The following is a 17,455-nucleotide window of genomic DNA, read 5'->3' as shown; positions in this document are numbered from 1 at the left end:
TTATTTGAGTTTATGTTAATTTGGCGCTCCATAGATCTCTCTCTCTCTCTAAACATAATGTGTACGCAATTGCGTATAGGTAGCTACGCGCCTGGCATGTGACTGATGTAGATACAAAATATTAGCTTATAGTGAGGACAAGTGGTGTGAGGACATGTCCTTACTAATATTCTCTCTCAAAAACCTTTTCCTTTTTTTTTTCATAATTCGAAAGTGTTGGATAAACTTTTATAGTATCCCTATATCTAACACAATACTTTTTTGCCTTTAGAATAAGTGAGAGAGAGAGAGAGAGAGAGAGAGAGAGAGAGAGAGAGAGAGAGGGGGGGGGGCGTAAAATGTTTTCAGATATAGTTCGCGTTATCATGGATGACCATGTTGCAGAATAACCCCCAAGGTCGAGATATGTACGTTATTGAACCATTAAGGCTTTTATACTTCAAGACCTGCATGACCTAGGAGGTTATCCTGCATCCTTCACGAAAACAAGAATTCTATTCCTATTCTACTATGGCTCAGAAAAGCTGTAGACAGATCCTAGTTTACCTAGTCCAACATACGGCGTTGAAGACGGTTAACTTTTCTGTGCACCGCCATGTTTCTTGTCGGTTGGTTTGAACATGTGTATCGATCTCAGAATGCAGATTATTGATTTATATTGAATGACAAATATTCTTCAATCGTCTATAAATTTGTTTTGCAGCATATATTGATTGATTTTTTATTATTATAAAATTGAATTATCAGTCATCGATTTAATATTGTTGTAAATTAACAAAACACGAAATGCAAGTAAGATGTGTATTCATGAAAGGTGAAGATAACGAACAGTGATCAATCCTATAAGCAATACAAAATAGAGTTGGGCAAACACGGACCCCTGTATATACCAGAGGTGGGATCAGGTGCCTAGGAGGAGTAAGTATCCCCTGTCGACAGGTCACACCCGCCGTGAGCCCTATATCTTGAATCAATTCTCTCATAATCAGTTATTACGTATAAAAGAAAAATCGCAGAATAATGGCCGCGGCATTCCTTTGATTTTTTAAAAAACCGTGGTAGAATTCTTTTTTTATGTTCATGAATAACTTTCTGCTTCAGTAGTTAGTATAAAGGTCCAAAATACGCATAGTCGACTCTGTTCTTCTTACTGAACGAAGTGGACTGGCATAGCCTATAGCTACATGTACATCCATTCATGAATGGCTCCAATTTAACTATTTATAAACATGGGGAAAACTTGTAACAAGTACATTTCTGGACGAAGTATTCCATTTCCATTCCTAACAAATCTATAAAAATATTTTCAATGTTGATTTTGTGGTGTTCGATTTTAAAAGAACCTAGGGCTTAGATTGCATGGGAAGTATTTGTCAAGCCTTACAGGAAGAGTCAGTGCCACAAAGATGAGACTGATTTGCTCATTGATTGGTTGAACATCGTTTTAAGTCGATTTGGTGATAATTATTTCAACCATATTTTAAAGACAAACTCATGAAACTGTGTGGACCAGTTCTGGGGTCTCTGTGGAGGCCTACTTTTCTACATTATAAAGTCTACTGTTCTCCTGAGGATATCTTCTTCTTTTTTACGGTCACTACATCCCAACACGGTATGTTGCACATAAATGTTGATTTTACAGTAACAAAAAGAAATTCGGAATATGTCGTTCACCCATTCAGCAAATATGTACATCAGTAAAGTAATTTTTGAACGGCCAATTCTGTATATACACATATGTGACTTATTATTAAAATCACACAAATACTTTATTGACATATTGAATAAGATTTAAAATATGATCTCCAACCTTCATGAAATAGATAATCTTTTAAAGTTTGAGTTTATGTATTAGAAGTCTCCAAGAAAAACTTTTTAGAATTAATAAAATGTACACGTACCATCGAAAAATGTTCCTTTGGTTGTGTCTGTATATACATGTATATACCGACGAGCCCGCAGGGCGAAAGCGCTATAGATAAAAGTTTGAGTATTTTTATTTTATTTTTTTACTTTGTAAAGTAAAATGGAAAACTCTCTTGGTCCAGCGACCGAGTGTCTGTGACCACAGGCACCTGAAGTATAGATATTTCTACCCCCCCTTTTTTGGGGGGATATATTTTAATTGGTGGCAACAATTTCTCTGAAATGTGTGAATTCCCGGTCTATCTCATCCCTCTTTCGATCTATGCTTTTTGTAAGCTTTAGAGATTGGCCTTCTACCGGTATAATAAAACTGATATATTTTATTATACCCTATTATATTTTTAAAACTTACAAAAACCGTGAAACGATTACATAAATCGATGGAGGGATTAGAGAGACAGGGAATTCACACATTTCAGAGAAATTTGTGCCAAAAAATGATTATCATATAAAGGGGGGTATATGATTTATCCATACTTCAGGTGCCTGTTACTACTACTGACTATCTACTGACATGTATTAGGGTAATAGTGTAATGACACTGAGGTAGTCATCCAAGTATATAGAGATGGTCCTGGTTCACATGTTTTACAGAAAGTGAACACGATAATGTAGTATAGATAACCTGAGTATCCAAAGCCTTGACTTCTATAAAGGCAGTCAGTAAAAATTGAATCTTCATTCAGAGGACGAGAACAACAGCAGTCACATCTTTCGGGGTGGGGGGGGGTCCTTCGTATAAAAGTAGACAGTTTCTGATTTTAAAAATCTGTTAAAGATAAATTCACATTTATTTTGTTAGCTTCCAGGGCATATTTCAAATTAAGACTGTACTTAGTCTAAGAGGAATAGAGTGAAGGGCAATAAACATTTTCATATGTGACACGTGGTGTATAATGGGTGTTTTTTGTTCAAAAAGTGAAAGTTTAAGAGAAAGGGAATGAATTGATAAAGTTTAATGACTGCATCTGAGCGCTGACATTTTTTTTTAGTAAGTACTCTTTTCCATAAATATCCGGAAAAAAATACAAGTGCGACTTAACGAATCAGGCATGATAAGAGAATTATAAAAACAGAGAAAATAGATTATTATAATCAAGAGTGATATAAAAAATTGATAAATTCTATAATATATAAATAAAAAAAAAAATTCTAAGTGTTTTAATCTCGCGAGAAAGAGAATTCCAACCATGTGACTTGCTGTGGCGTACAACTGATCACGTGATACATAATCGCCATGATGGACAGTTGAATATTCTCGATTCAAAGAAATTTTAGTTAATAGTAAGTATGAATAGAGCATGAAGACATCTGTCATTAACTATGAATATTTCAAATTTATTCCCATTCAATTGTCTTCGATTTTCTTTTGAAACTTTAAAAGAAATACACACTTACATGCCCTCAATGGTTCGTGTGTTGCGCGGTTCGTCAATAACAACACGCGGTAACGGTATCAAGATTAGTTATGGACATTAAGAAACGATCTTTTGCAATATGACCCCTTATTAAGCAGCTATATAGGTATATAACTGCGATATGTTTCATTAGAGAAATCGTCAATGAAGTATCATGTTACAACTTCTGAATATGGAAATATCGGAGCCCATGCAGGTCACATGACGCATAAAAAAAGTATAGACATAACTATAAGTAAAACATGTAACTATATTCTAACTATCTTGTACTTTAATAGCATATAGGTCTCTGAAAAACGCAAAACAACTCTATGTTTGAAGTCATATTATATTAGAGGTTTCCAATGAATTAGAATTTAGATGTTTTATGCTTTTAATAGTGCCTCATCATGCTGAATGTTGCTATCGATGATTATGCACATCTCATCCAGACGTAGATGTTTGTCGGTTTTTGTTTTCTTTTCTACTTTTTATCACATCGCGTGTCAGTGTCATGCTTAAAAAATGCAATTGCAATGTATCTTCATATATATATAATAGAATATGATTTATTTCCAAATTAGGGCTCTCTCGGGCATACAGCATACATGTTTAAATATAATATCTTCTTAGATTCATGCACTGATGCACCTGAATATATATATATAGTCTTGCTAGGCGATGGGTGCCGTAGGTCGCTGGTTCGACCCCGGGCTGGGGTGAAAATTTTCAGTACCTAGTTGTGATTATTTAGTGCTTTATATATTAATTAATTGATTATCACATGTATCGTTTAGATCCTAGGGGTAAACGTAAGGTTGGGTGTTATAATTGTTTGTTTGTGCTTTATATTAAATATTCTATACAATTGCATCGAGAGATCCACTCTCCTTATAAAATATCTTAAACACTGAATGACACAGCGACTGTGTGGGATTGCATCAGTGTGTAAAAGTAGCGCTTTAGGAGCATAACAAAGCTTCCTTTTTAGGGAAGTCGTTGTGGCCGAGTGGACTTACGCACTGGTTTGACAGTCTTGCTAGGCGATGGGTGCCGTAGGTCGCTGGTTCGACCCCGGGCTGGGGTGAAAATTTTCAGTACCTAGTTGTGATTATTTAGTGCTTTATATATATATATATATATATATATATATATATATATGAATGATGCATCAAGATCTCCCATCCTCAATTTTTCATCTCCAGTTTTTTGTATACAAAATATTTTTGACAACCATGGTGCAGAAGGAGGAAAAAATAATGCAGTGATAAAGATATTGAAACATCCTGCAGGACTGTTGATAAAAATGAATTTCTTGTTGCATGCAACTGGCCTTTGAAACTTTAATTAGAGGATGTTGCAGACAGTAGGCTGTTATATGTTCTAAATGCTTTGCATCAGGATAGATGGAGTGTTGGTTCTTATATACAACACAAGGAATTTTTGTTGTCTATCAAGGATATTGCTGCTGGGATTAAGTCATATTTAAAGGGTGTTCATCATGTAGCTGATTATCATAAATGTCATTATTGTATTGAACTGTACTTGTTGTAATTGGTGTGTCTTTTTTGTTGGGTCGATCACTATTATAGTTTTTGGGTAACTTCTTTGTTTGAGCAAGTGACTCGCGTGTCACAGAGAATTGTGGCCCATGATACTCTTGTAATTGGTCTTGATCTTGAGGCACTTGACTTTATGCTTTACTCAAAAACATGAAACACAGAAATTGTTAATGGAAGTGTAAACAAATGTAATATATATGCATATATAATTATATATGTACTAATATTTTCAAAACTTGTTATTATACCCCACCCGCAAACAAAGTTTGGGGGGTATGTTCGAATCACCATGTCCGTCTGTCTGTAGACATGGTTTTGTCCATGCATGTTCTAAGAAACTAGTGCATGGATTTTTCTGAAAATTTGTACAATCATTACTCACTATGTGAAGATATGCACCTGATATTTTCATATTGAGCATTTGTTGAGTGGACAATTATTCTTCAGTTTACAGATTTTTTTTCTACTGACTTAGTCAATTTTTAAACTAAAAAGAGAATATCTTGAAAATTTGATTTAAATGTTTTAAATATATTATTCTTAAAAGTTTAAAATGTATTTCTTATTTTAGATTAGAATATTTAAAGTATTAGAAAGTTATGCTAATTTCTATTTTATTTCAGAATATTATTGTTTGAGAATATTTCAAAACCAAATTAAAAACTTTGAATCAGACCTTTTACAGACATGTTTTATTAAAGTAAAATAGCATATATGTGTTGTGCATTTTGATTTATAGTGAATGTTTGGGGGGGGGGGGGGTGTCAATCATATTCTAGCAATTTTTAAACCAAATTAAGAGAAATGATAATAAACAATTAAATTCTCTGAAAATCCTATTTACTGGTATAGTGTTTAAATTGACCATCATAGGTAATATTATAATTGATTGATTCATTGATTTTTTTAAAAAGCAAAATGTAGTTTTTGACTTCAAACTGACTTCTAAATGTCCATGGTTTTCGCTATATCAATGTTCAAGATATCGAAGTGCAACTGTATTTGATTTAGTAATATTGAATCTTAGTAATCATTTTATTAAACATATTTAGGAATATTGATATCGATTGGCCTACTGATTTTTTTTTTTTTATTATAAGATGTGTTACAGTACATATAAATGTATGAATCGGACACTCAATTAGAACTGCCTATTTATTTTCAATCTAAAGAATGAGAAAATATTGATTGAATTGATTGTTAATCAATATAAAAGATGCAAATTGTCGTAAGATTTGATCAGTGAACCATAGCACAACTTGCAAAATTTGGATGGAATTTAGGTTTTTTCGGAATTTAAGTATTTTCTTCTTTCAAAAAAAAAAAATTAGGGCCGCCGTGACCGAGTGGTTAGAGCATCACGCTCAAAATCACACGACCTCTCACCTCTGGTCGGCGCGGGTTCGAATCCTGCGTGCGCCGGTAAGTGAGAAAGTTTCCCAGTTTACTTGCGGAAGGTCAGTGGTCTCTTTCCAGTTACATTGTATCTGGGTTCCACCAATAAATACTGGGGGTCACCAAATAACTGAAAAATTGTTAAGTGTGGCGGAAAACATCAATCAATCAATCAATCAATAAAAGAAAATTATGCATTTCTTCAGAATTTTTATGTTGTAATTTTATTTTCATGGCAATGGTCTAGTGAACTACTTGTCTGTTGAAATGTGTGATATGCTTCTAAACATGCACTGCATTTCAAATTACTAGCCTGTCAAGTGTTGGTGGGAAATACAGTGTCCTGTAGTCCAACCCTGCCAACCAACGATGATGAAAAATAGGGAGAATGCAAAGGACTGTTTTATAACTACATTTTCTTACTCCCTAGAAATTAAAGCTATTTCACACAAAACAAAACATTTTCAACTTAAGTTCATTGAGAATTCACTTTTATCTTGTAAATGACACATAAAATAAGCAATTGATTGATAGACACCTCTGTGTAATTTTGCCACAGTATTAGTATTTTTTATGGTGTGTTAGGTTGGAAGTAACTGTAAGTTGTTAAGATTGCCCTATTATGAGCACGAATATTATTAGACACCACAGAGTCCTCCACATCTGTTTCATACTTAGATATCTTATTGAAAATAGAAGTTAACAACAAACTAATAAAAAAACTTTATGACAAACGGGATGATTTCATCTTCTCCATCGTCAACACCTCATATTTATGTAGCAATATTCCATTATCATCTGCATATGGCATTTATGTATCTCAACTGATTCAATATGCATGAGCTTGTTCTGCGTATGATCAATTTTTAAATCGAGGCAGGCTACTGACAAACAAGTTGATGTTACATGGGTTTCAACTGTCTCGTTTAAAGTTAGGATTTCGCAAATTGTAAAGTTGTTATAAAGATCTAGTTTGCCCATACAACCTGGCATGGGGTTAAATGCTGTCTTACATGTTTCATACCAATTGTTAGGTCATTCTTGGCATACTGATTCTGACTACGGATTACTCTGTTTACCTGATCGGGATATGTGGGGCTCATGGCGGGTGTTAACTAGTCTACAGAATGCTTACTCCTCCTAGGCACATGATCCCACCTCTGGTATATCCAGGGGTCTGTGTTTGCCCAACTCTCTAATTTGTATTCCTTATAGGAATTTTAAGATTGATCACTGCGCTTTATCTTCACCTTTTCATTTTGAGTTTCAACAGAGTGCATAAGATAGAATACAATAGCAAGGGATACCCCGGATCTATGTCGTGATGATGGCAATATTATTTGCTGGACTGGCTATACTGTGCATGTCTGCAACTCGGATTTGCATGTCGCAGATTTTAAACAAATCAATAGCAAAAGATAAAATTATTTGCAGCTGTAGCATATTCGAACCAAATTAACTCTTGTTTATTTAATGAATATCTGGAAACTGCCATTCCAGGGTATAATTGTTGTAAAAACTTCACATAAATCATAAATTCATGATATTTGTTTAATGATAAATAAAAACGAAAAATATTTATTACAGTTATTAACATTTTATATCTACGTATATATTTTTCAAAATCTTTTATTCATAGCTTTTATGTTATTGATAAAAAAAATTATTCAATCGAAACAATAAAAAATGATTTCTCATTTCCCCATGCGCACTTTCTAACACAACCACAAATAGATCCTGGGGCCTATAGTAAATGAAATGAAATTGGCGAGTTACATTGTGTGCAAAACTCATAACTCTTATATCTGTATTTATTGTGTTTCATTAATTACAAACTGATTTTGCATTTTGATTTGAAATTACTTATGATTTACTCTCTGCTGTTTCAGAAAAATGGAATCTCACCAAGCTGAATCTCTTAAGGCAGCATGACAGAACTGGCAAGTAAGACAACTGTAGTTCAGAAGCCATGCAACACCCTTAACAGCAGTAGAACCACCCAAAATGTCACCATTAAAAGATCTGATGAAATCATTGCTATGGCAGCCCTGTCTTCCATTGGAAATGTCGCTGCAGCCTCAGCTGACAGGGACTGTATCCCAGGAACAGAACAGGCCTCAACCACTGCTGTGAATACATCAAAACCTGTCCAAATAACAGATCTGAAAAATGAAGAACCCATCCCAAATGTCATTTATGTCTATGATGGATCAAAATTCCCCCAGGTACATGGAAGGATTGAAAAAGGCAGCACTTCTGGAATGTACTCATCTCCTCATAATATTACAGTCCTTAAGGATAGTGATGGGATAGCAATGGATACTGATCCTCAAGTCATCACCCCAATAGCCAATCAAATGGTCGTCAGTAAGGATGTTTTCAAATGTGAAGAGTGCAAATATTCCACCCATAACCGTAGCTACCTGAAGCAGCATGTAGATCTGATCCATAATGCAGTAAGGCTTTACAAATGTCCATTCTGTGATTATGCAGGGAAGAGGAGCCACTCTCTTAGGGAACACCTGATTGTTCACTCAAATGAAAGGCCTTACACCTGTTCCCATTGCAATGCCACGTTCCGCAAGAAAGGCCACTTAACAAACCATGAGAAACTGCACAAGAAATCTGTGAAATGTCCCATTTGTTCTGAATGGTTTCAGAGTTCTGAAATTGAGAATCACATGTTGGAAAAGCATAATGCAAGGAAGTTTTTACTGTGTGACATCTGCAAATTTATGGCTCTGGATGTTCCCACCTTTAACAATCATATGGAATCTCATCAGACAACAGATGTCCAGAAGAAACAGATTGTTTGTAGCAGCTGTAAGACAATGTGCCCTGACTTTGATTCGTTTAGGGAGCATGCTAAACTCCATGAGAATGAAATGGATGAAGAACCAAAACAAGATGTGACTGGTGCACCAAGAAGTGTCATGATCAAGTGCTCCGAGTGTGGGATAATGACATCCGATCAGGAATCCATGAGAGCCCATATGTGGATGCACATCAACCCATCTCTCAAAAATGAAATACATGTCCCTGAGGTAGCAGAGAAAAGTATTAAGCGAACAGCCTACAAGTGCCTGGACTGTGACTTTACATGTGAAGAGGCCAAAGTGTTTGTTGCTCACATGGTGCAACACAAACCAGACTTGAAAGCTGCAGTACCCGAATCAAAGAAATCTCATACAGTATTAATTAATGAATCTCAAATACCTGTGGAAAAATCCCCCACCAAAGTGGTAGCCGAGAGCAGTGAAGAGGAAATTGTCATAATATCTGGTTCAAGTCCTGCTACAAAGCAACAAATTGAAAAATATCTTGCAGACAAATTTTCAAAACCTACAGTTGAAAAAGAGGCATTCATTAAGATACATCCAGTGATTCAACAAGTTGTCTCAAAGCAAGTTCACCAAGGCAGTCAGAGCAACACAGAACAATTGCCATTTGTTCATGACCAGTCCAATGCCAAATTCCGGTGCACGATATGTGGGTACACCTGTGATCACCAAAGAACAATAAAAGCCCATATCTGGAAACACTCAGGAAACAAGGACATTGAGTATCCAATGTTCAGAAATGGCCCACTTAGTGTTTATGAAGACATGAGTGTTTCAGCAGTTATGAAAGAGTATGTTCTTCCCCCAGAAAAAGCAGTAGCAAGTGGATTTGGACCTGACTCAACCAACACTGTTAAAGAAAAACAGATGAAAATAGCAGTCAGTCCTGTTGCTCCAGCCTTAGCCAGTTTACTTGCACAAAGAGCAAAGCAGAAACCAGACGATGTAAGCAAGAATGTATCTCTGCCAGATAAACTGCAGATGGAAGTGAAAAACGTGGGCTTGGATATCAGTAAAATATCTGAAATCGACTGTTTTGAAGTAAATGTCTGTTCAAAATCGACAGAAAAAGTGCAAGAAAAAAACACTGAACAAAAGGGAGATGTTGATCAGAAAACATATGATTCTGACGGCAATGTTGAAATACAACTGACTGTCAAAGAAGAAAATTCTCTTGATTCCAGGCCAGTAGTGGTGGAGAGTGTTGACACTCTCTCGTCTTTATCAACATATACAGGTATGAGAAGTTGTGAGAACAGTCCAAAGTCCACTATCCCTGAAGACACCGCAAGTGAAGACCAAGACTCTGGTGTTGCCTTAGATTCCTCTTCACAGGTGGAAACAGTTGCATCAGATTGCAATCGGACAGAAAATGAAAAGAACAGCAAGACAATGGAAATCTCTTATCACTGTTCAGATGATCTGCAGACAGTGGAGTATGTGGTGTCTAGCGGAGATAACCTTAGAGATGGGAATGATGGGTTTGATTCTGAAGGGGAGAGACTGGAAGGCCTAGAGAAGGAAACAGCCGAAGAACCGTCATCCAAGAGAAGGAGAACCACTTCACTAACTACTGAGTCAGCTGTTACTCTTCTTTCTTTACTCCAGAAAGGTCCAAATAACAACCCGGCTTGTCCTGTAAGAGAAGACAGTCAGACTGATGAGCAACCAAATACCAAAGGAAAAGCATGTGAAACCGAAAGTTCCAAGAAAGGTGGCATATCCTCGTCATTATTGGCCGTTATTGAGCAGCTTAGAGAAAGATCTCGTGAAAAAGACTTACTTGAAGACGAACTAACGCTGCCACAGAAACGAGGCACAAAACGGAAAATCAAAAGAGAATCTGAAGAAGATATTAGTGTTTTAGAAAGTATGGGCAATGTTGAAAAGACGGGTGATGCGAAATACAGATGTAAGTTGTGCCACTATGCCCACTTTGACTCTTTCATGATCAGGCAGCACATGAGACTTCACAAGGAAAAGAAACCATTTGAGTGTTCTCTCTGTGAATTCATCGCCATTTCAAGCGAGGATCTACAAGACCACATGATAAAACACTGCAAAGTTAGAACTTATCAATGTAAATTATGTAGTTCGGCTTTTAACTACAAAAGTCAGTTGCGTGCTCACATGCGTGCGCACAACGATAAAGACATATTTGTTTGCGATGATTGTGATTACGAAAGTAACAACCCAGTGGCATATCGCAATCATGTACGGGGACATGCAGAAAAGAAACTGTACAAGTGTGAGGTCTGTGAAAATCGCTTTGTTTCAAAGCATGACTTGCGAACTCACAAGAAGCTTTTGTGTGGTAAAAATAGATCATTTAATTGTGATGAATGTGATTTTGTTGCAATAGGGCCCCAAGAACAACGTACACATGCCAAAGTCCATAACAAGGAATTCAAGTGCGCAAAATGTGAATACGTTACAACTAGCATCACTCGCTTTCAGAACCACACAAAAACTCACGACGAAGAGCCGAAATCTCTGAAATGTGAGCTTTGTGACTTTCCCGCCGTATCAAGTAGAAGTTTGAAATCTCACATGAAACGTCACATCAATGACCAACGTTTCGTTCAACAACCACTGGAACAGTACAAGTGCAATTTATGTGGTTATGTGTGTCACCATCTGCCATCTTTGAAGTCGCACATGTGGCGTCATGCCAGCGACACCAATTACAGCTATGAGTTTACCAACGAAGTCATCAACGCGGCCATTGATTACGATTGTCAGATAGGAAACCGGGATTGTAAGGAAGTGGACATTGCAGCGTTCTTTAATACCATCAGACAGAAACTGAAAGAGAGGCTTAGGAAGGAAAAGACGGAGACGGACAATGACCGCGCGAATCAGGCCGTGTGCTGGGTAACTTTCCGGTGTTGTCAGTGTGGCTTCGAGACCATAAACAAAGCAGAACTGAACGTGCACATGAAGAAACATTCAGACGTCATCCAGTGGACTCTACAGGTGCCCAGCGAAGATGTTAAGAAAATATGAACGTTTCAAATGCTAGTAAATACCGAGACCTAGAAGTTTATGAAAATTGAGATACGGGTTTAATTAGAAGATAAAGTAGCAGGGTTTTCTAACTGAATCAGGTAAACTCGGCATTGTAGTCAGTACTTTTTTCTCAGAAATATTTTTTTTTATTATAGGGCACCTTTATCTGTTATAAATCTCCTGACAGTTTCACCGTCCAATGGTCAAAAGAACTCTAACCATGCTCGTGCATTGCGCACCCTTCGCTGTTGACTTGTTTTCTGTTATAAGGACTAGATTTTCGCTTAATTATCTACATGTATATATCAAACAGGAAATATGAAAACTGCATGCGGTGGATTGCATCTTGTAGTCAGTGTCCCGGAAGTTTGTATTTCAGTCTGTTTTAACTTCAGAGTTTTCTTCTTTTTTTAAAAAAATTGATCTCTTGTATAGTCAGACATAGAATTACATATATTGTTATCTGTTTGTCTCTGGCTTTGTTTATTTTCTTTTTAAGTGTTGTATAATTTGTTTTTTGCTTGGGGTTGTGAATCTTTGACGTTGCATGTTAATAGCATTTTATACAATGTATCACAGGGAAGGGGGAGGCTGATCCGTATGAACATGTTGGCAAAACAATAAAATTAATACTTTAATCAGTTTATAAACCAATGATCGATTACTTTGTAGCTCATCCTGATTTAAGATGGTCGTATATTTTGTCTATTCATTTTCTAGTATTCCTCGACCGTCAGTCATTGAGTGACAATATGCAGCTTCCGTGTTTAAATATGGAAATGATTTCTTTATCAGTCGTTGAATCTCATGTTTTTACTTGGTGTACTTTGTTATATTTTATAGTGCTGATATTCGTGATAGTGCAGCTATTTAACGTTATTAATCACAAGAGTGCAGTATTTCCTGGAATCCATTGAAAATTTGGTCTTCAGAGTAATTTTCATTCTTTTTGATAGTTGCGTTACTAGAGAATGTAGATGAATGCTTAATAGCTTAAATTGTGTTACTGTTTGTTTTTTTCCCAATATAATTGTGCAGTGCTAGTCTTTGTACATTATCTTGTACTGGAATTGCTTTTTAGATTTGATTAAATATACCATATTAAATATGTAATATTGAATGACGGTTGTTATGCTTTGGTGTTGGTGAAATGAAGAGGAATATTACTACAAGGAATTTTTGTAAAAACGTCTTTCTTCCCGACACTTGCAACAAACGTTTTCTTCAATAACGATGTAAACTGAAAATAGAAGTAAAATGAGTATTTTATTTATGAAAAGTAATTTACTCCCATGCAATCTAATGAAAATCTAATCATTACTCTCCAATCTAATTAAAATATCTGACCGTTACTCTCCAATCTAATTAAAATATCTGACCGTTACACTCCAATCTAATCAAAATATCTGAATGTTACTCTCAAATTTAAATAAAATATCTGACCGTTACTCTCCAATCTGATTTGAATCTCTGACCGTACACTCCAATCTAATTAAAACCAAATATTCGTTGACCGTTACACAACAGGGCTTGTTTTAATTAGATTGATGTCTCAATTAAATCCAAAACTGGGGAAAACTTGTATAGAATTATATAGGGAGGGGTAATATATTTCAACTTTTGAACATTTTAAAAAACTTTGTAAGTCTCTTATTTTTTCAAGGAATTTTATATTTGTACATGTTGCAGCCAAACTAAGCCAATATATATATATATCAACCCATAGTGTTTTCATAGAATACTGTTAACTGTAGCGAGGCCCGTGGGCCACAACGCTCACCGGGTGATTTCTCCCGGTTGTTCATCGTTTTCTTTTACACTCTTTATTCACATTTTTTTTTTAATTCTTGTATGATGACATCACCCTAGCCCCACTGGGTTATGGCGTCATCGAACTTCAATCCAATCATAGGGATGCATCGCTACTACTAACATGACATAACTGTTTTCATGTATTGTGTAAATTTTTATCCCTTTTCCTAAATACATAGTCATTCATATATTTGAATCCGTACTGTGACCTGAACCGACCCTCGTGGCATTGATTTGAAGGAACTTAAATCTGCACCACCAGAGGAAGCTTGGATATGGATGAATAATCCCTTTTTATGATGCTTTAATTAATTTATTTCATACAAGTATAATTAAAGTACGTAATATGATTGAATATAACTTGTATTATGATTTTTCACGAGAGAGGGGATACCCGTGTTTTGCTTAGCCCTCGGGGCCGTAGCAGTGAGGCTTCTTTAACGTGTCGACGCCTGCTGGCCGTGACACGGGACCTCCGTTTTTATTTAAGGTCTGCTACATTCTGACAAATTGAGATACGTGCATCCGCCGGTTCTAGTGCGTATCTTAATATATTCAAACCATACCTCCTTATGTAGGGGGGGGGGGGGATGATACAGTGAAACCACAATAAAGGTTCGACAGTTTGTAAGGATGTGATGGTTCACTTCTACAAATGTGTCAGTGGAGAATAACTAAACAGTGGTTTCCTAGTAATGTAGATTACTGTGCAGTCCAGTTTATATAAACCAAACCAAAATAGGGGTGTATAGTATACTGTAGGGATTTTTTTCAATGAAATGTAGACCTAAAGGTCTGTGAGGAGCCACGATATAGTTTAGCATCGGAATATTGGAGGACCTCAATTTGTTGACATTGCATTTTCAAGCAGCGTACACCAGGGTCGTAAATTAACCTTCAATTTGGAGGAGGCAGGAAATTAGGCGGGGGTCTGAGCACATTTTGTGCACACTGAACACGTTTCGTGCAAAATCCTTGATTCTAGGGCCTTCTAAGATGTTACTTGACTAACTCATTCTAAAAGAAGGATTTGGAATGCTTTTTAAGGGAGGTATCATGTTCTTAGTTATTGGAAACAACATAAATTCTAATGAACTTTAAATTTTAATTTTTTTTGGCTCAAAAGTTGGAGGAGGCAGCTTCCTCCTCCGCCTCCATGTAATTTACGGCCCTGGTACACTGGCTCACCAAGAGACTTTCGATACTTGTATGCTGGACCTTAAGGAGTTTTATGCCTACAAGAAAATATGACACAGATGAGCCTTATAATCCACGGGGCTTTTGTCGCAGCCCCGATATTAACCAGCACTGTCCTTGTACTGAACATGCCTTTATAATTTATAACACGAGTCTTTTGCAATGCTTATGGTGTGTCGTCTCGTTTATTTGATAAACGTAAACTAGGTGATTAGGCAAGCTTTGCTATCTCAATATATAACGTTATAAATGTAGCAGATCTCGATTTATAAAACTCTTTTCTCTGTCTTGCCTTGAAATTGTCACGGACAATAAGATGGATTTTAAGGTAGGATATGTATCTGTGCTGTAGTTTTTAAGTATTTCAGATATACATTGAGAATTTTATTTTGTTTCTTTGAACATCAGGTAATTTTAGTGCGTTGAAAATATGGACTTTTTAAACTAGAGCCAAGATGCATCATAACTGCATAAAAATAAAAACCGCCAACATTTTTAAACATTTCAAAGTTAATTTTAACTACAAATGTATGTCTCTTTTAGTAAGCTATTTTCACGGTGTAGACTATGATTAAACTGATGAATGATTTTATAGGTGCTGGAAGTATGTGTAGTTTTGGCAGTAATCCATGGACTCGGCATCATAGTCGGTACCTGTATTTAATTAACTAAGATAGCTTTATAGATTTCTGAGACGTGTATTATTTTGTATACATCGTATACATGTATATCATTCTGAATGTTTATCGTGTAAAGGCATAATCTGAAGTCTTAGGGTTAAAATATTTGACTGCAGAAGCAACGGGCTCTTCCTTGAAGAGAACGTTTTAGTTGTATGAGCCTAAACCAGAAATACATGTATATGAACAACCGCTATACATGTACATTCACAGGCACTCGACGTTTTAAATATCTATAATAAAAAAAATTGTCTTCCTGTAAACATAATATTGTCAATATTATGTTTACAGGAAGACAATTTTTTTTATTATAGATATTTAAAACGTCGAGTGCCTGTGTGTACATTCTATGTATACGTCGCTGCCTTTTTTGTAGGCATAAAAATACCGCAACCAGTCAACATAAATAACAGTGAACATTCATCAGAGACAATTGTACATCCGGCAAACGTAACGCCTTCCTACGCCCTTAAACACGGATCCGGAGGCGTTACACGGATCATTCGACGAATACACCGGGCGTCCTTTGTCCGCCCACAATGGATGATTCTGGTGGAGCTTGGGGTCCTGAGCAGTTGCTCTCTGATTGTCATCGGGCTGCTGGGCTACTTCGGCCGAACATGTTACAAACGACTGACCGCCAGCAAAGTCCGAGGGAAGAACTCACGACAGAGTACTTGTACAAATCCAATGAAATTAGGAATACAGATGTAAAATCAGACAGGTGCGGAACTAAACAATGGAAATCCTGGAATATGTACAATCCAGACCGTGGTGGCACAGGCACTTGTTTCTGTAAATGACTTATGACCTCTGTATACTAATAACAACACAAGGTAACTAGCTTCAAATGATACAGAATGGCACCCCCTGAGAATGTCGGCCTTTTGAGCTTCCAGGGAATATGCTATGTAAATGTATTTACTACCGTTGTATTGTACAATCATTCAACTTAAAAACCATGTATGACATGACTGCATTCATTGCCTCTTATCGCCGAAAACTGCAACAAAACATGGATTTTCCGTTTTATACCACAAAGTGCTATGTACTGATACCGCACAGAATGAAAATTGTATATTCGTTGTGTTGAAAAATAAAGTCTCATTGTTTTATTATCACAATAAATTAATACGATGTTTATTACCAAAAAATCTTGAACATATTGCTTTGTTAACAAAATAAAAATTTTGAATTGAAGACGCTGTATGCTATTTTTAGTTACTCAAAAAAACCAAAGCTGTTCGTACGTTTAGGGATTTTACATGTCATCAGAAGATAGAAGCTAAGACCTCCCGAGTGGAGATTTAAAAATATTTTCGTGTCGGAATCATTTCTGATGAAGATAATAATGAAATTATGAACTACTGTAAATACAACTTTGTTAACTAGTATGAGAAATATTTCTGCCAATTGCATGTTTCATGCAGATCTATGGAAAGTCAGAGAAAATACAGATAAAAGATTATTTGGAAGTATACAAAATAGAGCAAGGAAAGTTTTTTTTAGTGATGTGTTATTGACTTTGTGATATGTATTGATGTGGCAAGTACCTGTTGTTACATTGAAGTTTTATGAAACCCACCATAAGTACCAAGAACGCTGCAGGCACATATCAATGTTTTTCGGAGGCGACT

The 17,455-nt window shown here is 36.1% G+C and overlaps 2 protein-coding genes across 2 annotated transcripts; both read left to right on the top strand.

Moving 5' to 3' along the window:
* Positions 1 to 3,110: 3,110 nt before the first annotated feature.
* LOC125663646 (zinc finger protein 507-like) lies at positions 3,111 to 13,249 on the top strand. The gene is made up of 2 exons (XM_048895946.2): positions 3,111 to 3,210; positions 8,170 to 13,249. Exon 2 carries the CDS (start codon positions 8,209 to 8,211, stop codon positions 12,124 to 12,126), a length of 3,918 nt encoding a protein of 1,305 aa, XP_048751903.2. The 5' UTR covers positions 3,111 to 3,210; positions 8,170 to 8,208; the 3' UTR covers positions 12,127 to 13,249.
* A 2,003-nt stretch (positions 13,250 to 15,252) lies between these two features.
* On the top strand, positions 15,253 to 17,018 carry LOC125665211 (uncharacterized). The gene is made up of 3 exons (XM_048897839.2): positions 15,253 to 15,466; positions 15,734 to 15,788; positions 16,195 to 17,018. The coding sequence occupies exons 1-3, from the start codon at positions 15,455 to 15,457 to the stop codon at positions 16,530 to 16,532; spliced, it is 405 nt and encodes a 134-aa protein (XP_048753796.1). The 5' UTR covers positions 15,253 to 15,454; the 3' UTR covers positions 16,533 to 17,018.
* The last annotated feature ends 437 nt before the right edge of the window (positions 17,019 to 17,455 follow it).

The sequence above is a fragment of the Ostrea edulis genome, chromosome 1, assembly GCF_947568905.1.
Source record: "Ostrea edulis chromosome 1, xbOstEdul1.1, whole genome shotgun sequence".
NCBI lineage: Eukaryota > Metazoa > Mollusca > Bivalvia > Ostreida > Ostreidae > Ostrea > Ostrea edulis.
The sequence above is the reverse complement of the archived record's forward strand: the minus strand, read 5'-3'. Positions and strand labels throughout refer to the sequence as shown.